Source organism: Neolamprologus multifasciatus, chromosome 11 (assembly GCF_963576455.1).
Source record: "Neolamprologus multifasciatus chromosome 11, fNeoMul1.2, whole genome shotgun sequence".
NCBI lineage: Eukaryota > Metazoa > Chordata > Actinopteri > Cichliformes > Cichlidae > Neolamprologus > Neolamprologus multifasciatus.
Window position 1 is genome coordinate 14,157,836 of NC_140449.1, and position 26,482 is coordinate 14,184,317.

A 26,482-nucleotide genomic window follows, 5' to 3' on the forward strand; every position below is an offset into this window, starting at 1 on the left:
CCTTTCTCTTTGTTATATCTCTATAGGATGAGGATGCTTAATGATAAATATTCTTGAGCTTTCACTTCAAAACAGGCCTTCAAATTTGAGTTCCATGCCTTTACCCCAAGAGATGCACACATGTTAAAGAAAAAGCAAGTTCATGTGTGCTTTAATTCGGCCCAGTGTGGATATGGCCAGTTTTAGGCTTGCATTTGGAGTGCCGTGATCCACCAGAATAATGTGGTCCCGTTACACTTGGCTTGGTCAACATATTCCACCGAGACAAATATATGAGGCAAATTAGAACATCCCGACTGAACTAACAAGTCTGGTGAAAAGAATGATTTGGGCTTGGAGGGCAATTAGTCACATTCATGTAGCCTGCAGTACCCAAAGCAAACAGTAACTTTATTGGCCTGTTTGTATTAAGAAAGTCCATAACTGCCAATTCTGATACCAATTTAGCAATGTCAACTACTAAAATAAGCAATTTTAAAATTAGAAATGTATTTTGTATTGTTAGTTTTGTATTTTCAATTGTTCCTTGACCAGCTGGCTGGCGTGCACAATGAAAAAAAAAACAAAAAACAACGAAATGGATCCAACCATCATGGAAGCCACTTTATGCACACCTGTGTTTTTCTAATGGGTCAGAAAGTCTTCTGAAAAATCAACATCGTCATTTGCTGGACAGCAGTGGCCGTCTGCTGCGCCATTACCAAACAGAAACTTCTGGAACAGAGCTATGTCAGTGTCATTCGTGAAGCAGCTGACGCAACAGTAGACCGGTCATCTTATATTTTAGTCGTTTTACACTGTAAAAAGTTCATAAAATGGTTTCTTTTTATGAAATTAAACTGGACATACATAACTTCATATGTCACATATCACATATGTCACATATCACATATGTCACATAAACAGTGTAGCCAAGAGATAAAGAACAAATAGCTTTTTTTAAATGACAAAAAGTGTCATAAGTGTCTGACCTCAAGGTTGAGACTCAAGGACAAAGTTTTGCTGTACTTGCCTACTAAGTCCATGAGGTTTGGGGGCAACGCAGGATTTCTAGAGAAAGTCTGGAGGCTGTTAAATAAAAAAGAAAAAAGATGGATGATGAACTAATCTTGACACTGAAGGGGAAAAGATAGGCCTAATCTAACATTGGTAAATAATAGAAAGTTGTTTGCTTTAGCATAGTGGCATGATGATGATTCATCACATCTGATCAAAAGTTTCAAACCCAAAATAACGTTAAACATGTTTTAGAGTCAAGTCAAAATAAAGTAAGAGAGGGTTTAGTGATTAGGATTTACAGTGGAGACCAGGATTAAGTCTTTGTCACCGAGCTGCTGGATAATATGAACAAGGCAAGTTTAAATAGCTTACTGCAGGTAACTTCTACTATCTGTACTGATTAACATAAAAATGGGGATCACTGTCTAAAATTCTGTGCTGCAGGTGGACCAAATTTACAGCTTAACTCAGCATAGAAGAAGCACTGAATGAAACAAAAAAAAGTAATCACCTATTTATTCATAGCATTAAAAAAATCGATGTTTTTGATGTAGTTTTAAATGTAAACTTGCTCAATCTTAAGGAGCAGAGCATCTGTTTTCTAGGGCTGAAAAGTCAGGCTTGGGTTCTGTCTTCCTCCCTCTAGACTTTCAGTAAGCCAACGGCTCTGCTCTGCAGTGTATCCAGGCAGTAGCTCCTGTCCTGGGGCTCCGTTTAGACTAGGCAGCAGTGAATTTGTTGGACTGTGGCCCAGAGCTGTGTGTTGTTGGTAAAGCCACAGGTTACATGAGGCAATTACCTCTTACTGTTTATTCATCACCTTTTAGACTTTAAGTGCATATGTGTTTTTAAATGAAAAGCATATAGGTGATGCATCTCTATGACACAGTTTCATGTTTGTATAAATGTTGGGGATCATGAAGATTTATGGGACATGAGAGTTTCCTGACCGGACAGTGGCCCTCTTTGGCGAAGCGTAGATGATTTTAACATTTGTATTACATTACAATATCATTTCCAACAATACCTCAATATCCTTCATATTGTAACATATTAAAGCATACTGTTGGCCTGTTTTGCTTAATGTGTCCCCTAGGCTATGATTTTATACCAAACCAAACGTTCAAGAGGAAGTTTTTTTTTTTTTCCTCTTTTTATCGTCAGCGCACAAGAAGAGGAGTTAAAGTTTTGTATTTCTTCCTGACTATCTAAACAGTGAAAGATGGAGAAAAGTCTTTAACTGTCTCTCTCCACCAAGCTGTTTAAAAGTTGCCTTGATAATGCAGAATCCATCTCGCTGTGCACACGCCAGCTATCATTTGTGTGAGATGCAGACACTCAAGAGCTGCAGTCAAACTTTCAGAAAGCTTCAATCTGTTTTTTTTTTCCCTTTCCGCTTCTAAGATGTTTTATCTTCAAGCACACCAACCACCTCTGCAGATTCTAACTACTATAACCTAATAAGCGAGAAAGCATTCATAAGAGGATGACGGTTATGACTAGAGTAACTTTATTATGCCCATCATCTTGCTCTTGTTTAAAACCACAGACTGGTGGCATATTAGTAGAAAGCTGTGAAACCTTGACTCGTGCGCTGAGTGGATCTGTGGTGGTTTTCATATGCTGTCATTTGGTCATCTTGTCTGCTAAAAGGGAATGGTTCACTTGAGTGATCACCTTTCATTCTATAATGCAGTGTTTCTCTCCTGATGAAAATGGTGCGTTTAACGTCCCAGTCCCTGGTAGATAATAGCTCACTGAATAGTTTGATGAGCTTGAAACTAATTTAGGTCGTACGCTACAGCTTTTTTATTTATTTTTTGCCGTCACTACATCTTGACCTAGTTACAGATGTGGATCTAGTAAATTTGGGCAAAACATCAAGTTTGTATGTTGATAATCCCTGTGGAATTGTAGGCTATGACTAATATCCGCAGTCCCTCCGCTCTTTCTTACCATGCTATCTGCAACCACTGCAGGATTTTTCATAGAAACAAGGTTTCTACTGCCACAAGGGCTTGTTTAAAATCCAAAAGATTTGGTTTAACTTATTTTAACTCTGTCTAATATGTTTGGGTTTGTTATCTTCTTTTTCCTCAGTGTCAGTCGATCATTTCATCTAGATTTCCATAGGTTGGTTAGCAGACATACGTCATCCTAAGTTTCTGATAGTGCCAAAATGTCATCATATATTATGTTAAAGTGCAAGATAGTTAGAACACCAAAACACCAATCCTTTATGTTGCTCGTTTTTCGGTGCTGATAAGCAGCGGGTAGTCAGCATGTCTGTATCTGTTATTTTTCTTTTCTTTGAATTGTACAAACCAAAGTCAAGGGAAAAATGGATTGATATAAAACCTGACATTTACCATGTTCCAGGAATCGCTCCCAAAAAGCTACCATGTAAAATAATTTAAATGCCAAACCATATCCCATCTGTATTCTCTCACTTTTTACCAGCCACACTAGTTTTATGTAAATTTATGAAAGGCCATGCCTGCGAATGAATGCCCTTTTTCCACTAAGAAAAGGGAAAGAAACTCTACACCTTTACCTCCCAAAATGTGAAATGAAATAAATAAAGAGAGACAGCTTAAAAAGGGGGCTATTAGCACATGTGGCAATGATTAACGGCGGTTTTAAACCCAAAACTCATGAAGTGAATGGTGTGAACGGACAAGGCAGGCTCGGTGTACTCCTACAGAACGTGTGTGATACTGGTGCGCTCAGTCCAGATTTCTCTGAATTCTTGGACCACTCTGGCCATTTAAAACCGTGATGCAAACTCATTAATGTCCAACTTTTCCTTTGATGACATGCTGGATTAATAATGACACGGTCATGCTCCGATAAACTTCCAGTGCATGATCTGTAACACCAGTGGGGACTTCACTGCTGGTCCCGATGCGTAGCAGCTATTTTCGATTTCACAGCCAAGAGTAAATCAGATAGGCTCCTGTTTCAACCCTTGGTCGCACTTTTCCATGCTTTTGCATCCCGTTGAAAGCTACCCTCTGTGACTCAGGGTGTGGAACAGAAGAGAAAGAAATCGGTGCTTTCTTGAAATGCTGTAATAGAAATTGTTCTGGCTTGGAAAAAGTAAACAGTGAACTTCACCTTTCCGTCACCTTTGCCTGTGTAATGTTGTCTCTGGGATATAGTCTTCAATTGTGCGTGTGCTTTTCTCCGTTCTAGAATTGATTGTGCGGGAATCCTGAAGCTGCGTAATTCAGACATTGAGCTTCGCAAAGGGGAAACGGACATCGGACGTAAAAACACACGTGTGAGGCTTGTGTTTCGCGTGCACATCAACCAACCCAATGGCAGGACCGTGTCCCTACAGGCCACTTCGAACCCCATTGAATGCTGTAAGTCTTACACACACACACACACACCTACACACACACACACACACACACACACACACACACACACACACACACACACACACACACACACACACAGACAAACACAGGCACAGAAATAAACACAAAACCTGGCATGTCTTTTCTGTTGGCTTTGCACTCAGGTGGCATCTATTGTTGTAGTCCAATAAAGTGAGCTACTATTTTATTGCCTACTGGAGCAAATTCAGTGCATCTGCACCCAATAAGCTTTATTTGATCAAAGGTCTTTGCCAAAGCAATAGATGCATTGTGCACGATGCCAAACACACGTGCTATCTATCTTAAATTCACATTTTACGACTGAATGCACAAGTTATTTTGGTAACACTACCCCATTAGCGCAGGTTTCACAAAGGTCGTTTGCCAGCCCCACTTTTTGGCACGGTTGAGTGAGCACATTGAAAGAAACCTCTGTTCTCTTTGTCATTCATTTGTGTATGAGGGGTGTGATGTTATTTGCGCCCAAGGAAGCCAGTTAGACTCAGATTGTGAGACAGAGCTTGCGTTATAGTTTATGGTCCAAAGTGGAGGTTAATCTGAGTTGGTGCATCATATTTAAATGTGAAGTTTAAAGTTATTTAAAGTGCAGATTTATAAATAAGATCCACAGATGCAAGGTGATACTGTATATCTATACGGCTGGGAATGTGGTGACCGAATTCTACAGGTCAGAGGTGACTTGCTGGCATCACTTCATGCAAAGCAGAGGCAGGTGGTTGGCCATAACAACCATGAAAATATTGTTTTGATCATTTGTGCGCCTTTTTTTCAATGTCATTTAAAGAGCAGCTGTTGGCTACAAACCTCTTAGCTAGGGGGTCATGAAATCATCATAATAAAGTTGATAAGCCTGTTTCCCTAACCAAGAACTGCTGTTTCACTGGCTGTGAGCTGGGCTTGTGCTTCCCGGGGTAGCTGGGGATCAGGCGGTGTATTAGTGTAATCTTGCACACCATTTTGAAACCTGTGTTTGTGTGTTTCTTTCAACAGCCCAGCGTTCGGCTCAAGAGCTTCCCTTGGTTGAGAAGCAAAGTATGGACAGTTGCCCTGCCACGGGAGGCAAAATGATACTTCTAAACGGACTCAACTTCCTGCCCGAGTCCAAGGTGGTATTTGTGGAGAAGGCCCAGGGTAAGCTGCAGTCACCGGGCCATGTTTACCGCATTTCAATTTCCCTTTTTAATACCCCTTTCTTTTCTTTCTCCCCCACTCTCGTCAGTTGGATTTTCTTAGTCTCTCCTCCCGTCAAAATAGAGCAAGACTTGCCAGCGAGCCACATGTGGTGTGCATTAGGCCACTATATTTTTAACCAAAGCGTATTTACATTTGCTGAAGTTTCCATTGCCTGTTCAGCGGCGCTCGCCACAAGTTAAGGAATGAATCACAACCAGGGCATGCGCAACGTCTCTTTCTCTCACTTTCCCTCTTTCCCTCGCTATCCGTACCTCCCTGACTCCCCCTGCTTTCGACAGTTAACCTTTTCGCTCGCTTGCTTTCCGTCACTCTTTCTTCCGCCCTGTTCTGCCAGACGCTCACCCTGGCCGGCTGTCGGAAACCATTTCTTTCTTTTTCTTTTTCTTTTTTTTTGGTCTAAACTTTTTGGCCATATGTTTCTCCCCTGTGTGGGTGGGTGGGTTGTGAAAGTAGAAACACTAGTGATCAGGTTTTCAGTTTGAATAATGATTGTGATCATTTCCTTGATTGCACCCAATAAATCAAAACAAAGGTCAAGCGCAGTAGTAGCTCTGAAGTCAGCTGAAGCACGACGTGACTGCTGCCGCTGCTGCTGCTGAGCAATACACGAACTAAGACAAGGGAGCAACATAAACAAAGTTGTGAGAATGAGATAATTGTGTCTTCCAGCTCATTAACCATGAATTTCAAAATTGCTGAAGATTATCACACTTAATCCACACTTTCCAAAACACTTCACACTTCTGCCGTAAAAGTTAGCAAGTGGTCAGTGAACGCAGAAATAAAAAGTGAATCCTTTATTTACTTATTTTCCTCAGAAAGGTTATAAAAATAAAATTCAGTCTCAAAATTGGAAGGAAGAAAGATTTCGTTACTCTTCACTGCATGGATCTCTCCCTACTTGCCCCTAGCTTGTTTGAATGGTCTACTCTTAAGGACCTAAGGGCTTAAGGAGGAAGCAGCAATGGGTTAAGGAGAGGTGGATGAACTTGGTAATTTGGGGTATCCCTTCTCTTGGTTTTAGTTAGTCATGGAGGGGTGTGGGGGATCCCTTGAAGAGGAAAGCCCATACATGCACACCTTTTGCCTTCTTGGTAGTATTTCCGTTCTTTCCCCACTCTCTTTACCTTGATATTCCGTTTCTTTCTTTTCCTCTGTTCTCACTCATCCCTCATTTTTTCTCACCTCTATCCCCGATACCCGCTAAAGACATTAGGAGCTGTGGAGCTCTACGCTAGCGGGATCTCTGGGCTCGTGGCTGCCATTGACATCTCGGTGGTTTGTTTTCCGTCTCTGTGGTGTCCAGAAGGGAGAAAGAGAGAGAGAGAGATCGAAAGGGAGGTTGTCTGTCTCCTACTTAGTCTGCTTTTATGTGAACTTTAATGACCCACCATTTCCAGGGTCTCCTAAGTCAAGAAGCCCATTACAGAAAGACCTACACACCCTAAACACACGTGCGCACGCAGGAACACACACATCACTCACTAATGGCAACTATGGACGAGCAACTATGAGCACGGAAAAATACTTATGTCCTAAATATACTGCAAACGATTGTCCTTTGGCATTTTAATCAGAGAATCCTGGTGTTTCGTGAAGTTTTAGACTTGTTGATTTAGAAGGGCCAAACTGGGATGAGGAAAAAAGAAACCAATAAAATTATAATTATATTACAGAATTATTCTATAACTTTGGTTTTATTTTCCTCTGGAAAAGTTCATGACTAAATGCATCCATGAAATACAGAGCATCGCGCCGCAATGATTACCACTCGCAGACATGTGCTTACACAGTCATGCGTACGTACAGCCAAGGCCTTTGTGTGGCACAACACCAATCACTGATTTTGCCTCAGTGGTGACAGCCATTACTGTTGCTGCCATCAGAGGTCAGGACGGCTGCTCACTCTCCAAAATTGACTCCAATAAACACCTTCAAGAAAATTCCACAAATCCTAAGGAGCAACAGGCTGCTTTAGGACGACTAATCCAACTTGTGTGAATAACTGTATACAGTCAAAATCCTCCAAGTGGAGTGAGGGGGCAGATCACACAGAGCACAAAAGCCTATTAGCACAAATGAGCTATAAATCATAAATACATCTACTTCTCTAACTGTTTCCATTTGTTGTGTTTTTTTTTTTGTGCAGGCTGTAGCTGTTTTTGGCATACACACAGATGTTTTTGAATTGTCTGAAACACCAACGCAACAAAGACAGATATCAATTAATTACAGAGCTCTGTTAGTGGATGCCATCAACATTTGAGAGATTTGCTGTTTGCAGTTTGTGGTTAAATGAGGACACCAGAGACACACAGACATCCAGTAGTCTTTAGAAAATCATTGGCACATGTGGCCACTGGCATTATCTTCTGTACAAGGAGCAAAATATCATGCCGTGAATACACAGTAATACATCTAAGAGCAAATGATTGTTTCGTACAACAGCATAAATAAATAAATCAGACCCACATGTACTCTTAAATCATAGCGCCGCTCTGTTTGTCGACTTTAACCTTCCTCTCCTTCTCTGTTGTTTTGATTGTCTGTCTGTCCCCCCGTGGGACATTGGCAGTATCAAATGAGCAGAGCTCATAGCTGTTGCCACTGCGGGAAACCTTAATGCACCTTGAAAAATAATTACTTCTACTTTTTAGATGCCATGTCCATCCCCACTGCTCCACTTCATCACCCACAGGATAACTGATGCAAACCGGTGCATTCACGTGTATACAGTACGTGTGTGTGTGTGTTTGTTGTTGTGTACCCGCTGTGGCTGCTAGCCTGCGGGCCTGTTTGCGTTGTTCAGTAGGAAGTGTTTGCAGTGAGTCATCCACAAAGGATTCCCTGTAGAAGGGGTGAATCGGAAAAGACAAGACCCCTTAGACAGTAGAGCGGGGGGGAGAGGAATAGGAGGTGCAGAAATGGGCGGGGCTTCTGTAGAACTCTGAGATATTGGCGCATAGAAATGATCAGATGTTATGGTCCAAAATGGACTCGAAGACCACAGATCACTTTCCACACGCCCCAGCGAAAGGTTTTCTTTGTTCATGTGACTTTTGTATGTATGGTTTTGCTCCATCAGATATTCAGACTGTAGGAACATAGGTGCTCGTCTTCTGTTGCAGTTTAAAAACTCCTTTCAAGAGTAATTTTGTTGATAGTAATAATAATAACAGTCTATTTCATTTTTGCTCTCTGCTCAGCACAGAGTAGTGCCTTTCCCAGAACCACAATATGGGCATTTGTGAAACTTTCCATCTTTTTTGCATTGTTGACTTTGCTTCAGTTTTCTGTTATTAGTATTGCGTTTTGTGTCTGTGTTTTTGGTATACCCAAACCGCTCTTTTGGCATTGGATTAGGAAGACATACCTGGCGCACCTATTGCAATGTGTGTTCTGGCTTGCCCTGCTTTCCATGGATGGAATGAGTGCTAAAGGCAGGGAAAATAGAGGCACAGACAGACAAACAGAGAGAGAGAGGGAGAGAGAGCAAGCTGGGGAAAGCCTACACTCTGACTCAGAGGGGAGGTAAGGGAATTCCCTGGTGAGCCGGATAGTTTTTACATCTGGTAGGACTGGAGCGTTGCCTGGAGCTCAGCAGCACCATGCAGCCTGGTCTGCAGCAGGGAGAAGTCTGGTCCTCTCTACCTCTGCCTCAGGCTGGAGAGAGGCTTCTTAGCTCTAGCATAATCTGTAACTTTAGAACAACATGATCTACTACAGTAAGCTCGAGCTAATATTCCTCATGTGTAAAAGCTCCTCAGAATCGGACTGAAATGTTTGGATATTCATACCTTCATAGTTTGAAGAAGGCCATGACCTGAACTGCTAAGAGTTCGTTTATGCACTGTTTATACTTGGCTGAACTCTTCCACCCTGGGCAAGTTTAAACACCAGACAAACTGGTCGATGTATTGTACTTGTAGCAGTATGTCTAGACTGTCCTTTGGCTTCAGGCTAGAATAACCTTCGTGGCTCATACCGGCTCATAGTTCTGGCACTTTGGCACGATAAGACCAACCTCCACCCCTGCTTCAGGCATGAGATTTGGGATCTTACTGTCTCATTAGGATGGTATACTGCCCTCAATTTCAAAATCAGTAATTATTTATCACTGCTAGAATGGTTTAAGCTCTCAAGCACCTTGCTAGAAGAGCATCGTGAGGAATGTGTGAAATGGAAGTTTCTTATCCGCAGTCTAAAGCTATATTTGTACAGTGGCTTTGAGAACATCTATACATCAAAGGAACCAGTTGTGTGATAGCACAAAAATGTTTACATTGTCCTGTGGCCTCTACACTTCTCTTTAGACATGTTTGAACATGTAATTGCCAGAACAGTCTCTCGAACTGTGGAAAGATGGCCATTTTTGTCAGGGAAACATCTTAATATCCCTCCAGTTGATTAGAATAGTGATATACCTTAATGAAATGTGGCTCACTACATGGGTCTTTATGACCGATTTGGCTGCAAGCTGTTGGAGCGACCCTGCTCTGATATATCAAATGATCATCTACCTGCATTCTTTTTCACCATTCGCTCAGTTTCTAAGTGCGGTTCTCGCTGTGACTCTCGCTAGGCTGTGAAATGGACGTGCAACACACCATTAAGAGCAGCAAGCTTTGATGTCTTTCTAATGCTATCCACTCTACAAATACTATCCAAATGTACAAGTGCAGATGATCCTCCCACCGTCATTCTGAGTCTTCAGATCATTTTCAAACTCAGCGCCACACAGCTGGACTCTTAAAAAGAAGCATAAAATTTCACTCCGCTGACCGCCATCCTCCTCAGGCTACAACCCCAGGTCATGTCGGCTCACGCTTTCCCTGTTATACACCGAGAATAACTCACTTCCTGGCTATAAACCCATCATAAATCTACTGTCAAGTCGTAATTTATACGGAAGTCCCTCGATCTGAAGCAGACCCACATTTCTCCAATTTCACCAGGTCTTAGATTGGCAGAATCCAGTCGCTCCAGACGGGAAACGCAGCTGGGATCAGTCACGGTGGAATCCCTTTTGGGCTTTTTTGGCTTTGCGCCTCATTGGGCAACAAGGCGAATGTCGTGAAAAATGTGCATAAAATTACTGAAGCATTTTCATTCAAGGTGGCAATGGAGACGCAATAAAATGGAAAATAAACTTGACATAGGTAAACAGGAAAAAGATATAAATATTCTAAAATAATCTTCTCTGGAAAAGAGACGTAGCTGCAGAATATGTCTGGGTTGTTTCACAAGACAACCTCCGCATTTAAGCGTGTGATTCATAGTTTCCATTCTCAAAAATCCTGAAGTGAACTTGGTCAGTGGAAGCTGTTTTGCACTACACAATGCTTTTTGGAAGGAAAAAAAATCACCTTTGGCTGTCAGTATATAAAAAAAAGTTAAATTTAAAAAAGGAAAAAAGAAAACGCTCAAATGCTAAAACCTGTGAGTTCATTGGGAGGTCAGACACTGTTACTCAGCTATCTAGGGTTCTTAACTTGGGTAGGTAGTAACAAAAGAAGGACTATAGTATATAAAACTAGAAATAACACAAATGAAGGGTTTGGACTTTATGAGGTTTTTTACAACAGCAGCTCTGTTGCCAGGTTGTCACCAGACAGGTACACAATATTGTTTGTTGTCAAGAACTGAAGAAGAAATGACTTGAAGAGGCCTCACCCTACGTCCTGTCTAGTTGCCTGATGAATGAACATGTTGTCCTGGTTGTGCAGTGCTAGTCTTTGTGGACCAGATTTGCAAGAGTGAGTCATATATAGAAAAGCTGCCTGGTTAACATTTGAGCACAAAGTCTAAAAATAAGCGTGCTTCCATTTGTCCATGTGCATGCATGTGTTCATTCACTTCTTTGTTTGACCAAGGCAAGATTATGCCGTACCTAGAGCTCTCCAGACACAGCTCTTATATGCCACTCATTGTTTTTGTGCTTCCCCTGTTATAATTCAAGTTGAAGGCCAGAACAAAGGTAAAGGATGCTGTGGTTGCATGTGTGCATATGTGTGCATCGGTGTGCGTGCATTACGCGTGGGTGGACTTTGCTTGAAAGAGGAGGTGTTGTCGGGAACAGAAGCGTTTTGCAGATGTTGCAGGGAAGATGGAGAGAATGGAAAGTCCTGTGGTTATCACCCAAACAGCATGCCACAGGTGGCCCCATCCCAATTCCATCAAACTCTTAGCTTTGCTTCACACGATGCAGTGTGATTTGAAAAACGTTTGACAGAACAAACTGATTTAGAGCTACCAAAGGTGAGACAAAAAAAAAAAGATCAAGAGGGAGGCAGAGAGAAAAGTTTGAAAAACATGTTTACTAGTGGAGGCTGGGGTTGACGTCGGAGTCTAAGGTTTCCCTCTTGGAGTGTCTCCCAGAGCGGAGGCGGGTGAGATTCCCTCTTGGTTCCCCTAGACGTAACATGAGGAACGCTCATCTCTGTCTGCCTCTGTCTCTCCCCTTTTCTCTGACCTTCCCTGAGCCTGTGCTTGCTCTAATCGCCCTTCCATACTCTGAACAACTACACTGCATTACCTTTGCCTCATTCTTTCATGTACCTCAATCATCTGCCACATGCACAGGATCACACACTGTGCCCCCTGGCTACTGCTATTCCCCAAGTCATGCACTTCATCTCCATTGCAGTGAGGTACATTTCTCCATATGCAACTCTTATTTCCACCCAGTTCAAATACAAAAAAAACCCCTTATCTGATCTCTCCACCGTCTGTTTTTCTCTTCCCCCCATGTTTTAATATGGCCATTTTAGAAAGATATATCTACTGATGTTCACTCTCTGAATAATAAAGCTGACCACCCGCCCCCACTACCACATCTCACCAATAATAAGCCAGCCGTGACTGGAATCCTTTATTCTCTCGCTCTGTGCATGATGTGAAAAACATAATGCTTTGGGAAAAAAAACAAGGGTTTTACATCTTCCAGAGCTGCTGGGCTTTTGCTGTCATTTATGTGGAAACTGTCTCTGATTATCTTATCTGATGGCTTCCTGCGCCTGACGCTGCAACTCTAGTTCTTTGTTTAATCTGCAAACTCCTACTTGCGCCTGTTAACATATAGTAGCACTGCCACACTACCCATCCGTACAGTTGCGTCACCTGGTGTGCCACTGAAACAAAAGCTGTTCTGTGTCACTGTCATTCATGACAGCAGTAATGACTCATGGTTTGTGCTGGGGAAAAAAAGGCGAAAAATTGCAGTGTGGTTGGTGTTGATTGCCGTAACAGAGCCCAGAGCGTCTGTTCACAAAGGTGCAGCGTGAAATCACAAAGAGGACGCAAAGAATGTGAACTGAGCTTCTGCAGGCTCCCAACAGCTGCAGCGGCACACAGGCCTTTTATTGCGAGGCAGCGAGGGGAAACCTCACCACAACAAGAAGAGAAGAAGGGCGGGGAAGAAAGGAAAAGAAGTAGGGGGAGCAAAATAGAAAAAGAAAAAAAAATCTAATCAAGGATTTAACTTCGGGACAGAAATAGTGCAGAACTTTACAGAGACAGACGGAGAAAAGAGAGGATGCATTCCTTGTCGAACGTTAGAGAACAAACACAACCCGGCTCGTGGCTATACCAAATCAAAGCGGCTTCCCCTTTTTTGTGCTTTGGTCCAAAACCTCAAAGTCTTCACTTCAGACTTAGATAAGCAGCAGCAGCAGCTTACATTGGAGCTGCAAAAATTGTTGAAATTGTTTTTAAGAAATGAAAGTTAATAAATTATCAATTCACCAAGGAGCTCATCTGAAAGAAGAGGGAAATATTTAGTTCATAATTAAATAATAAAATCTGAAAAATTTGACTAGAAGCAACTTAATAGAGTCAAAATAAGGGCAGACTCCCTCTGGTGCATTGAAACTGGTATAGCTAGAGGAGAATAAGCAGGTGATCAATGGAGATTTTGGAGTTGATGTCCTGAACAACCTGGATCAGGTCGAGTTTCAATTGTCTCACGATGCTTTATATTATAACGCAAAGACTCTACAGTATTAGAAAGAAACCCCAACACAACAATCAAGTGCTCTGTTTATGTTCCCTTATTATTCAAGACCTTGCATGTCATAAGTAGAATTTTAAATTCAATTCTGGGCTTAATGGGGAGCCAACATGGGAGAAATATGTGATCCAGAACTCTTTTTAGTCCCAGTCAGAGTTCTGGATCAACCAAAGGCTATTCTGGGAGCTTTTAGGACAGCCTGATAATAATGAATTAGAATAGTCCAGCCTAGAAGTGATGCATGCATAAACTAGCTTTTCAGCATCACTGTGACACAGGATGTTTCTAATTTTAGAGATGTCAAAGAGGAGGGTGCGTGACAGACAGCCTGAAAGGGGGAGTGAAATAACACTAGAGAGAACCGGAGCAGGTCTATTATAGAAAAGAATAGTGACAAAAACGTTTGAATGAGATGACTTTGACAGTGTGAAAATGAAACTGATGAAATAAAAAGATCCAAAACAGCACATATCAACAAGAACTTGAGAGAACAGAATTTCTTTATTGAATTTCTGTCGAAACCGTGATGTTTTTAGCCACACTCCAGGTGAGGTCCATCTCATCTATATGTTGATGCAGTTTGTAAGGACCTCTGCTAAATAATGCATTTGTCTTTTTGCAAAACAGATGGGCATCATCTTTGGGAGACGGAAGCCAAAGTTGACAAGGACTCCATCAAATCAGTGAGTGCACCTTACCAGCATGATTTATTTGAAATGCTCGTGCCGTCTCCAGTCCCACCTTCCCGTGAGACTTTTTCTCCTTTTCCTCTCTCTGTCTCTTCCTCATCTGTCCCCTGTAATGATGTAACCTTTGCTAAGTTATTACAAATTGCAACATAGACAATGATGTTTAGCCGATGCAATCCTGAATGGAATTTTCACAAAATCTCCTTATCCTCTTGGAAGTAATTAGACGCAGGCTGTCATGTTGTTTTTGCATCTAATCCATGAAGATACACATGTATGGGTTACACACACACACACACACACACACTCACACACAATCCTCCTAGCATAGCCAGACGTTTAGTTCACAGTGAGGCGTGCTGAATTGGGCTCAAACACCTCATCTACGTTGAGACCGTGCAGCCAAGTGCAAATCGCACCCTACCTGCTGCCTTTCATGAGGGTGGTAATGAGAAAATAAACCAGTGTACTCGTTTAACTGACGCTCAGTCGGACTGTTAATGTAAGAGCAAGCGAAAAGGGAATCGTCAACAGAGGGAATGAGGCAAATGTTTTTCTATGTGTCACAGGGAGCTGCCTGAGCTCTGGACTTAATTAAGATTGCATCAAGGTTCATTAGGCCTGCTTTTACTGTGGACAGAGTCAAGAACAGAACCTGTTTGCTTGTGCAGGATGACAGCATGTTTTGAAATGCCGACTCTTTTCATCAACTGTGTCAAGCCACTGTAAACTAACTGAGGTGATTTACACTCGCACATAGTTAACTATCCCCAACTAAAGTCTGCAAGTCGGGATGTTTGTCGTTGGCTTGCTGCTGCTGTTTCGCTCGGGTAAATGACTCGGTTGCATCAGTAGGACAAATATGGAGTGTGGTGTCTAATTGCTCCGCAGGGCCGGCTGATGCGTGATGGCTAGAGTCCCGGATGCTGGAAAATTAGCAGTCAGCATTGATAAAATACAAATCTTACAGTGTGTTTGTAATCTAATAAACAATTACTTAGAGACAGCGAGCGAGAACAGGCCCTCTTCTTATGCCAGCTGCGACTAGACTACTCTAAAGTGCTCCAGTCTGACTGCCTGCTCGACTGTGTTTTTATTGCCATCCAGAGTGTGCTAACTTTCACGGGGTTGGGAAGCGAGGGAAAGCGGCGCGCACGCACTTAACACCCTAAAGTCTGCCACCTGCATGTTTTTCTTTGTCATTATCTGGAGGGTAGACTGGTGCTGAGCTCACCTCCGACTTCCCCCCACCAACCCGTCCCTCCCACCTTCCTTCAAGTGCGGCAATGACCAACAGAAACCTGCTCTCTGTCAAAAAATGAGAGGAGAGTCACAGCTGCCCCGGGATCTTTTTTTTTTGCAATGTTCTCAATATATTTGCAAGTTCATATCCATCCAGACTTGCTGTGGTGTAGCGATGCAGAGGAGGCAAGCAGGCAAGCCAGCAAAGGCATGGCCGTACAAACAAATAAGCTGGCTGCCTCCCTCCTCTCGTGCAGTACAGGGACGATGCTAAAGCTCCTGGGTTTTCCTCAGAGACAAACACAGGCACTGGACCAACCTCTTGAGCTCTCGTGCTGCATCTACACAGTCCAGACGTGCTCATTTAGACCTGCTCCCAGTCCAGCCTCTTGGAAACAGTATCCTGAATACTGGCCAACTGCAAAACAAACATAGCTGTTGATTAACCTCTTAATTCCCCCAGGTGTACAGTCATTATAAACCCATGCTGTGTAGTCTTTCCAGTCTTTTAAATTTGCAGAACTTCCTTTGAAAATATCGTGGTGATCCCAAGCTTTCCAAAGATGCAAAAATGCCTCAGCCTAACTTTGAGGCAAAGCAAGAAATAAAAAGTTTTTTACTACAAAGCTAGGTGGACAAGTACTAAAAAGAAGTTGGTTATTTAAGAGGAAATGTGAAAATCAAAATGACGTCTCACACCTGAGTTTTTATTATCATATCATACTTCTGTTTTAGAACGCTCTTGTTGTGGAGATCCCACCATATAGGAACCAGAGAATATCCAGCCCGGTGCAGGTTAACTTCTACGTCTGCAACGGCAAGAGGAAGAGGAGCCAGTCCCAGCGCTTTACCTACCTTCCTCCAAATGGTAATAATCATCCACCCACCCTTTCTATTACCAGTGACACTGCAACACTCATATGCTTTACACAAGCTGCACACTTTGCGTTCTTTATTACAACCACGCCTTGACAGCCATTCGTCCTATTTTACCTCAGCTGTTAAAGTGCTACGTGAAATTTGTAGCCCCCCTTTTTTTGTGTTAATGTTTTTGACGTTGTAAGTGGCAGCACTTGGCTGAAGCCTCTGAGCGAGTGCAGGAGGTGTGAAGTGTGTTTATTCTGCAGTGACAGCACGTTCCCCAGCCATGAGGTGCACCTACTGAGTGACAGAGCCTCCGAGCACTGTTGATGTAGAGGAGTCAATCTCCCAGCGACCTGACTTTCACACCCGGCCCCACACATTCTCTTCCAGCACACTTATGAATTGACAAAAAAACATTCACACACACACACACAGCCAGCCATTGCTTTGCCATATCATTCATGTAGCAACCTGAAAACCCAGAAATACCTCTGTCTGTGTGTGTGCGTGTGTGTGTGTGTGTGTGTTTATCACAAGCCCCTGGCCTCAGTGTATATAGACGGCTTTCACGTTGGAATTTGAAGAATGTATTGTTAAGAGTTAAAAAGTTCAGCCTCGAAATTACATTGCGAGCTATTTGCTCTTCACAGTAGGCACAGGTGAAATATCATCTTCAGTATCGCTTTCGAGCATCCCACGAGAATAGCATTATTTTATTGCGCCGGTTTGCTCTTTCAAGCCGCAGCTTTCCAAATATGGTGCCATAGTAAGTCCTTTGCTTGTTGGTCTGCTGAGAAGCGGCACCGACGCAGTTAAGAGCTTTTCAAGACACCGGAGAACTCTTCTGCCTCTTTAAACAGTAGTTGCTGAAGGCAGACTTAGCAAATGCTGCAGCTCATTTGCTCGAGCCGGTTTTGGAATTCTAACCAGCAACCGTGCTTTTACAAGGCACGCATTCCCCTTGTGATAACCAGCGAAATCCATTAGATCAAAACAGTGGTATCTTGTTTTCATTGATCAGAGCCTAATGGGTCTAATGCTTCTGGGATAGCAGGCAAGCAATGTGTTTAAAGACCAGAGCTGTTAATAAGATGTGACATTTAGATTATCAGCAGATGCATTTATGGCCTCGGGAGATAAGTGATCAGGATTTTGGATGAGGCTCTGAGAACAAATAGAGCACAGCCCTATTTGGAGATGCCTGATAATATGATGAACAAGTGCATTGTGGGTAACCGGACAAGTGTGGGACAAGACAAACTGTGGCCATATATAGCTGCTCATCCGTTTCATATTGAAAGAAACAGAAAGAAAAGGAGATGCAAAGGCTTTTCAACATCCACGGCGCATCTCAAAGTCACTTCTCTGCGTGCACGCAGCTCTAATTAAAAGATGGCTTGTTGTGTTCTTTCCTTTGCTGCCAAATAAACCACAAGTACAGCCTGGACCACACAAGCGGGGCCCGTGTCTTGTCAAAGAAGTTTAATTAACTTACAAGTGTTACAGCCAAAGCGACCACGACAAGGTTTTTGAGTTCTATTTTCAGATACAGCATACGCATTAAAAAAGTACAGCTGATCATATGAAAAACAGAGACTCTGTTGGGAGATAGCAGGTGAAGCAGAACACAGAGCTTGAGTTCCATAGTTGTGATCTACCTGGTAAAAACTTTGGTTTTATTTTTTTGACCACAATGTTAAAATTGTTCTAATTATCACAAACAGACACAGTGTGCACAGTGATGACTGCAATAGTTTCACAGTTTCAATACTGCAGCAGAGAATGAGGAAACCCTAGTGAAGCTGTTTGCTTTTGAGGGTTTCAGTGTGTGTGTGTCAACAGTGAGTGAAACAACCAACACTGCGGCCATGTACTCGGGGTGGGCTGCGGAGGAGGACACCCACACACACGCATAGACACACATTGCTGTCGACACTTTTTTTTACTTCTTCTTTTTTTTGCTCACTCGTATGAAAAGACTCTTCCGGCCCTATGTCCCACTTCAAGCACAGTTGTGGTCTCTGACGTTGTTTAGAAAGAACATTTCTTTCACACTCTGCTGTCTGTTCATCTATAAAAAGCAAACCAAAACCTTAAAATAGCCCAACTTGTTTAAAACAGCGGAAGGATGAAGCAAACACTCTCTGGGACCCAGATGCTAGTGAAAACCACCTTTATTTTCCATTCAGGTCATGTGACCATCTTGTTATTCTTTGACACTAATGCATATGTGGTTGGCAATACTGCGGCTAAACATTGATACCTGCATTTGAAGAACAAAACACATCCGGAGGGGGGGGGATAATAAAACAAACAAACTGTTTGCTATATTTTGCCCCGCAAGTACACCAGACATATTATTTCAACAGGCATCATTATTTCAGCAGATCTGTATGTTCACTGCCTCTGTTGTTAATTAAGAAGTTTATATTAGGCCTGTCAGATGCAGTGGAAAGATAGCAATAGATGGATGCTGCGGAATTTTGAGACATTGCCATGCTAATATATTGCAAAAAAATGGACATGCTCTATGTAAGTGAGGAAGAGGGGAATTGTGTATACAAAGCAGAAAACTGTTAGAGGAAGTGCCAATTACTGCAGTTCCTTTAGGCTGGCTGCTAAGGAAGGTAATAATTCAGTTCAGTTCAATTCAATATAGTTATACAGCGCCAAATCACAACACAACACAGTCATAGTTACAACAGTTGCCTCAAGGCGTTTTATATTGTAAGATAGACCCTACAATAATACATACAGAGAGAAACCCAATCATATGGCCCCCTATGAGCAAGCACTTTGGCGACAGTGGAAAGGAAAAACTCCCTTTTAACAGGAAGAAACCTCCGGCAGAACCAGGCTCAGGGAGGGGCAGCTGTCTGCCGCAACCTGATGGGTCGGTAATACCAATAGACTTACATTTTAGCAGAAATAGTGCAAAAACTGTTTTGGTCTGTATGTCTAATTCCTAATTTCTGACTATATAAATTGTATGTATCACATTATGTATCACATTAGGCTTAAAGTTTCATTATTTGGGACAACTGTGACTGACATTTGGCTGCCGCTAGCTGGACTGTTAGCTGCCCGCTAGGCTAACCTCTCTGTCCTGATTGTGGTGTCGCTCTAATGACTTTCTGTGCACACAATTGCATCAACGACATATCTAAGAAGTCTGCGTTCCAGTTTTGGTGAGTAAAATCCCAGTATATTATTTATATGTTTGTAGTTAGAAGGTATCTCAGGAGACACCCTTGATAACCAAACTTCATAGTATTAGTTGATAATTTAGCAATCAAACCACTAGTCCAAATATAGTCATGTTTTACATCAAAAGAAGAAAATAAGAGATGATGGTTTTCATTTTAAAGTTAAGAGATTGTTGTGGTGGCTATCCGGCCTTTAAGTGATGATGTGATGAATCCTGCTTCCGGGCCCAAACTACTCTGCATTTAATAAGGCTGTTGTGCTTTTATCATGTTTTAATGCTTTGTATCTTGTTCTATTTAATCTCAACAAGCCTCTAAAAACAGTCAGTGATCACTGTCGGCCTCTCTCGGTTTTTGTTACCACTATTCAATTTAAAGCTGAGTTTTTTTAAACCTTACGATGTAACTACAGCTCAGCCCATGCATATGTATATTAATGACTAACCTCGTATTGTGGATGGATTATCTAAGTTGTTCTCCTGACTGAAGTTTGATCCGTTTACAGCGTCCTGCCATGAGATTGCATTTGCAACCATCGGGAACCCTCACCTCAACTTTTATTGAGTGGAAAAAAGTCCTCCGTTTGTTAGCGTTCGTCCTCCAGCTTTACTGTTTATATTATGCTAACATAGCTGTGTTGCTAGCAATCACGTAGCACATCATTATATACCAGCTAGCCAAACTTCAGTAACCCTAAAAAACTCACTGCTGTTTAGTTTTCTGTCTTCATTTATGTTGGAAGTGATAGCAGAGCTGTACGTCTTAATTTGTTTCAGAAATCCCTCAGTCTGAACATGGTATATTATATTTAGATGGAAGCTAGCGAGCTAGCGAGCTAACTCTCTGCTAACTTCTAACTCTGTTAAACTTCATAAATTCTTTGTTCATGGATGCCTTAAACTTAATTGTTACACCTGGTAGAGTAGCCACACTGATCATTTTATTACAGATGAAAGAATTTAGACAGTTTTTCAACTCTCAGTAATGCTGCAGTGATCGTTTGACTTGGAGACCTGCAGCAGTGTTTGGGCCCAGACATAGCTAATGACGTTAGACTTAAAGACCAGATAGCTATCTTTTATATGCAGTCTATGATATACACAAAGCAACCCCCGCCTGTGTCCAAGTGAATACAAGTTGACCTTTCCCTTAACAGAACAAAATAAAGATTATTTTTTAGAATCTTTAGAAAAAAAGAGTTATACCCGTTATGGAAAAAATGTTTCTCCATCGGGATGTACTGATTATGAGGTATAGGTGCATTTAGCCGATGAGTCGAGAAGACTGCTATTGTTTAAATATACCATCAGCAGCATTTGCGGTTGAAGCCTAAGTGCCTGTCTGTGATGATGAGATGTACATGCAGAACAACTGTCGTCTGGTTCCCAGAATGAGCTTCCCTTTTCCGAGCTCCCGTCCAATAATTCTTGCGTGTGTAGAGATGTGACGTGTTGCTCTTCAAATAAGAAACAGTTTTCACCAACCACATTAAACAACAAATGCTAAAAAATGCTGGCAGTGACCAATGCTCGGGCCAAGAACTTCTCGGAACCCCTTTATTTTTACAGGCCGTTTGGAGATTCCTCTGTAATATCAAGTTCTATTCTTAACGCAAATGGCTGCCCACTCTCCCCCACCATCACTGCATCAGTCTGTGGTTGGAGCTGGAGAGGGTAGAGCCAGAAACATGTTCTGTGACACATACAGGAAAAGTTAATGAACCACACGTTGATCTTTTGTTGTAAATATTTGCACAGTCATGTTTTTCTAAAAAAAAAAAAAAAAATCTGGACAATGACTGAACTGTTTCTGTCAGGTCTGCAGCTTTGGGTGTTTTTACACTAACCTACAGTATACCAAAGCCCACGGTATGCTGTGTGTCCAGATTGCCTACACAGTGGGACACGGTGCACGAGGTACCTTTGAGTTAATGAACTACCACCTGCTCCATGTTAAATGTCACGGGAGATTCATGCCGATAGTATGAGGTGTGTCCAGAATTTCTTAAAATGTTTTTCACAGTGGCGTAATAGTATCATATTTTACCAGTGGAAAAGAGTGTTAGAACCTATTGCATCCTAAAATACCTCTTGAATTTGCCCAGAAGTACAGATGCTCTTCTTTAGAAAGTGTTTTATAAAGCTCACATAAGCCCTGCTTGCTTTTTTTAATGAAATAAACAGATACAGACACACATCACTGTCCCTATTCCCATCCCACAAGTGCTCAGTAAAATACCTAGATCATTCCTGATCAGTTCAATACAAGCAGACAGAAGGGAAAACTGCCAGAAATGGAGAGAAAACCATGTGCGGAGCATCAACAGTCTGTGGGCCATAACCCCCAGGTTGGGAGGAAATAGAAGCCAGCTGAAGTTGCACTGGGCCCGGTGAATCTGTTTTCTTAGTTCTCATATAAAGTGGATAGGAGACACAGAGATGGACCAAGCTGGAGGAAACACGTCTGTTTATAAATCGAGGAGGGAGGAGTTGGAATTTTGGAGAAAATGTTTGCAACTTTGGAAAACAGGCAGGTGGAGGTTTTGCTTAATGTAAAAAACAATGCTTAGAATTTCCTTTACTCTTAATGAACAGCCTTTTCCTACATAAGTCAAACATGTCAAACAGCCGTCCCATTATGCTGAATGAGAAATGAGGAACGGCGATGCACCAGGCCCAAATGTGGATTCAAGGACAACCTGATTAGAACTTGGTTTTAAAAGGTCAAGGTCACAGTGAGCTTACAAAACACATGTTGGGCTATAACGCCAGACTTTATACACTAATTATGACACAATTTCATAAAAATTGTCTAATAGGATAAAAAGACAAAGCTGTAAAAACACTCTTTCTGGCAGCTGGTCAATGTCATAATCCAAGAATAGAAGACAGCGAGGTTGCAATTGCTGTATATTTCACATGTGCTCAGATACTTAAATAATGACAGCAATCTTTGGTGAAAGGCATCTGTACATGCAATAAATTACTCTGGATGTATGCAACTTTCATATATTGTAATTATTTTATTTTTTTCATTTAACTTCTGCAAGGAGACATTTGAAACAAGATACTGTATCAGTTTTCAGGATCCGTTAAGCTCGATGTTCTTTAAATATTTAACGGGTTTTTTTGACTGATTTCATATGGCAGAAGGTTAAATGTGTTTCAAATTAGAGGCAGCAATGCAGATCGGGACCCCAAGCTAAAATATGAAAATGGTCTCATTTTATGACATTTCCACTCTGATATCACACCCTCGGCTCCTTGGCACACTTCTGTCCATTCACACCAGAGAAAAAGGCACAGGAGACAAAGACAATCTGGAGGGAAGTAACTGTGGATGTTATGTGAGCATGTGACTCACTTGTTATTCCCCAGGCCACGGAGAGGAGGCCTGTGCATCATGGGACTCGCCTCACCGTGCTGCCCCAGACACCAAGCCTGGTCTCTGGGCTCTGAAAGCAGACAAGGCTGACGTAAATGTGTTCCCTGCCGCGTTATCGCTGCTCTGTAGCACCCCGGAGGCTACAGACGCGTTTGGTGCCTTTTCAGACCAAACTCTCACATACCTAGATGTCTTTTTTTTTTTTTGACACAGTAAGGGACAATTTGCCTTTTTTCTGTCAGTAAAAGGTTCTATAATGTACAAAAATCATACACACATACATCTTATTCATATTGACAGCTTCAAGTAAATGTCACTACGAAGTACATTTAGCCAAAAACTTTTTAATGGCTGGCACCAAACAGTCACCACACCCATTAACACATTTTAACAATTGCTAGGAATAAACAGTATGTCCATTGTGACTCAGAAGCCTTTGCTGTGCATTTGGGTATCTTAACACGGGCCTATTACTTTTGTGCTGGCACAGCCTGTGCATATGTACTTATATAATAACTCAGCAGTGAGCTTGTTAATATGGATCCCTCTCCGTCACTCAACCCGGTCCATAAACACGCCGCTGTTTATGAAGGCTTCGGATTGTGATTGAAATTTTCAATTAATAGAAAACCTTTCTTGACAGTGAAGAGGAAGTATGTGATACCTGTCAGTCAGAAGTAATCAGGAAACAACGCAGACAGTCTGCACTGGATTAGAAGTTAGAAGGGAGCAGGCAGGATGATCAAATGGGGTCACTGCACTCTCTGCATTAGCTGAGGTCTGAAGCTCCTGAAACCACAGGCACAGCTCTGCAACCTCTTAAGCAGCTCAGGCAGCCTAATCAAAATCAAATCATCTCCTTTTTTTCACCCCCCCCCCCCCCCCCCCCCCCCGCCACCCCACCACCACCACCACTATCTTTTTGGTCCTGAGAGAAACGATTACTTCTGGAGTGTGGAGGAAACCTGGGGGTCCTGAGCAGCAGCAGCAGCAACAGCAGCAGCACTCCACTGCTTTAAAGTACTTTTATTGGATATCAGAGCTGGAGGAGAGTCCAAAGAAAATAGGTCCTATTCATTATTAGAGCCAGCTGTGGCTTTCCACACTGATGACTCATCCATTTTTCTTTCCTCCCTATTCTTTTGCTTTTTTTCACGGTGTGGTAAAGATGGGTGGCAAAAGAGGAGGCGTAAGGATTTCTCTGTTAGAGGACTCTGCCAAGTTGACGCTGAGCCCAGATCCACTGGTGGTTGTTTGTTTGGATTATAAAGGGTATCACAGGCGCAGTTCTGCCTGCTCGATGCTTTACTCAGCCTCAGTCATACGCTCACTGCGCCACGTGGATTCCCTGCACGTTTTATAACCTCTCCTTTCTTTCTTTCTACTTTCCCCCATCAGTGCCGATCATAAAGACAGAACCCCACGATGAATATGATTCTCTGGGTACCGTGGGGCTCTCCATTCATTCCACTCCCTACTACAGCCAGCCAAGACTCACTCCCATCATCCCTGTGGCCGACCCTGAAGCCTGCCTGGTTGGGGGCTACCCTTCGTGCCCACCTCGCCATGCTGCCATGCCATCGTCACCCCCCAGTTCAAGCCCCACCCTTCATGACCTGTCTCCTGTGGCATTCAGCAAGTGCCTCCCCAACAGCCCCACCCACGCAGCAGCACCACTGGGACCCATGGTAGCACCCCCTATTCAGGACAACCCTGGCCACCCTAATCTCGCCCACCCATCTTCGCCAGATAACAACTCTTCTCTAGGGTTGCTCCACTCCCAGGGTAGCCCCAACCACCTCAACAGCCCAGGACGCCATAACTACCACCCTATCTATACCAACAGCAGCCCCTCATCTTCCCCAGCGTCCCACCCTTCCACTCCAGTTGGGCCTGCGGAGAGCCCATTCGTTCAGGCCTACAGCCCCACTCAGGCACAGGCGGCAGTTGGCTCAGCCCAAGCTGGAGGGAGGTCACCAAGCTTGCTACCTGAGGATGCCAGCCCACCTTCGATGGCCATCACCGTCAAGCAGGAGCCCCAGGAACTGGACCAGATGTACCTAGATGACGGTGAGTTCCTGCAATGTATGCACATTGTCCAGAATAATAACTAAATAAAGTTATACGTTTCTCTTTATGAGGTCACTGTCCGTGCCAAAACTGGCTGTTTCCGCAACACATCACATTTATTTAACAGCTTTTTCTTATCTGCAAGCCCTCACGCACGGCCGCACCCTACTGCACCTCAGAGTATTTCCTGAAAAAAATTCTGGCAGCATATTTACGTCAGATTTGTTTAATTTTAGGCCCAGCGGATTTATTTGCTTTTGGTTTTAATGTGCCAGCCAGCTTATGTTGTCCGAATGGCAGCTTGACTTTCAAACGGTAAATTGCCTTGATGGGATTTTGAAACAATCTGTCAAAACATCACAGCACTGGGGTCAGCCGGGGTGCAGCCGAACAAAAACAGTGGCACACGCGTAGCGATCCAAACTGTTGACACAACGACTAATGAAGGAAGCAAAACAATGGGTAGGGGTTTCCTGAGCCGGCCCACCCCCTCCTCATCGCCACCCCCAAATATCTGGGAGGGATGCTGGGACGCAGGAGGCAGAGGCTTTGTTTTCCCGTCATTTCCCCACGGAGTCCACACCATGCAGCTGTCGTCATCAGGGGAGACTGTGGGGTCACCAGTCTCCCTCTAGCAATGAAAGCAGTCACACCCAAGAGACCATATGGTTGGGTTTATTGCCTCCTGTGTCCATTGCACATTGTGTCTCTAAGGGCAGCAACCTGTTATCTGTGTTAGCAGAAGCTCCACTTGCTGTTATGATATATATCCATAGAGCACATCCCTGGCATCCAGCCAGCTTGACCTGTTAAAATCTGCCTGCAAACTACTAGAGGTGGTGGAGAGGGGAGGGAGGCGCCACCGCATTGAACTCAGGAATATCACCCTTCCTGTGCACCTTTTGTTCAGTAAACTAATGTTGTTGCATGTGTGTGTATGAGCTCATATGCATTCACTCAACAGCTCTGGGACTACAGGGGTGATAGGCATGAGGGGACCTGGGGAGTTTTGCTGTGGAACTGTAATTGAGTTGAAAAGCAGTTGTCAGCATATCTGTCAGTCTTGATGAGTCCCGTTAGTCGTTATCTCATAAACAGACAATACAGACACAGGAGGGATGTCTGCCCCTTATCAGCTCTATAAACTGATTTGAAACTTTCTCTTTCCTCTAAAAAAACAACCAAAGTAAATAAATCTTTTAGACTTTTTCCTCTTTGAATTCATACAAATCTGGACCGTCTGGAGATGTAAGCTGAATCCTTTCCTGTTGCTTTCAATAATTACGGCAGCAGAAGCGTTCACGTGGGCATTAATTGAATAAAGTAAAACGATAGCTTTATTTTGAGTTTTCTACTAGCCAAACGGGTCCTTTTACATCAACCGACGTGGCAGTGCTCATCCAAGTAACCTTGTTTCTC

The 26,482-nt window shown here is 42.8% G+C and overlaps 1 protein-coding gene across 2 annotated transcripts in view; it reads left to right on the plus strand.

The window, feature by feature from the left end:
• The window catches only part of LOC146507967 (nuclear factor of activated T-cells, cytoplasmic 1-like), a 61,917-nt gene that overhangs the window by 16,398 nt on the left and 19,037 nt on the right, over window positions 1-26,482 (plus strand). For both annotated transcript variants that reach the window (XM_085177567.1, XM_085177568.1), the window contains exons 5-9: window positions 4,195-4,367; window positions 5,397-5,537; window positions 14,236-14,291; window positions 16,275-16,407; window positions 24,392-25,063. In XM_085177567.1, the coding sequence (XP_085033693.1) occupies window positions 4,195-4,367; window positions 5,397-5,537; window positions 14,236-14,291; window positions 16,275-16,407; window positions 24,392-25,063 (1,175 nt within the window). The remainder of the gene's footprint in view (window positions 1-4,194; window positions 4,368-5,396; window positions 5,538-14,235; window positions 14,292-16,274; window positions 16,408-24,391; window positions 25,064-26,482) is intronic.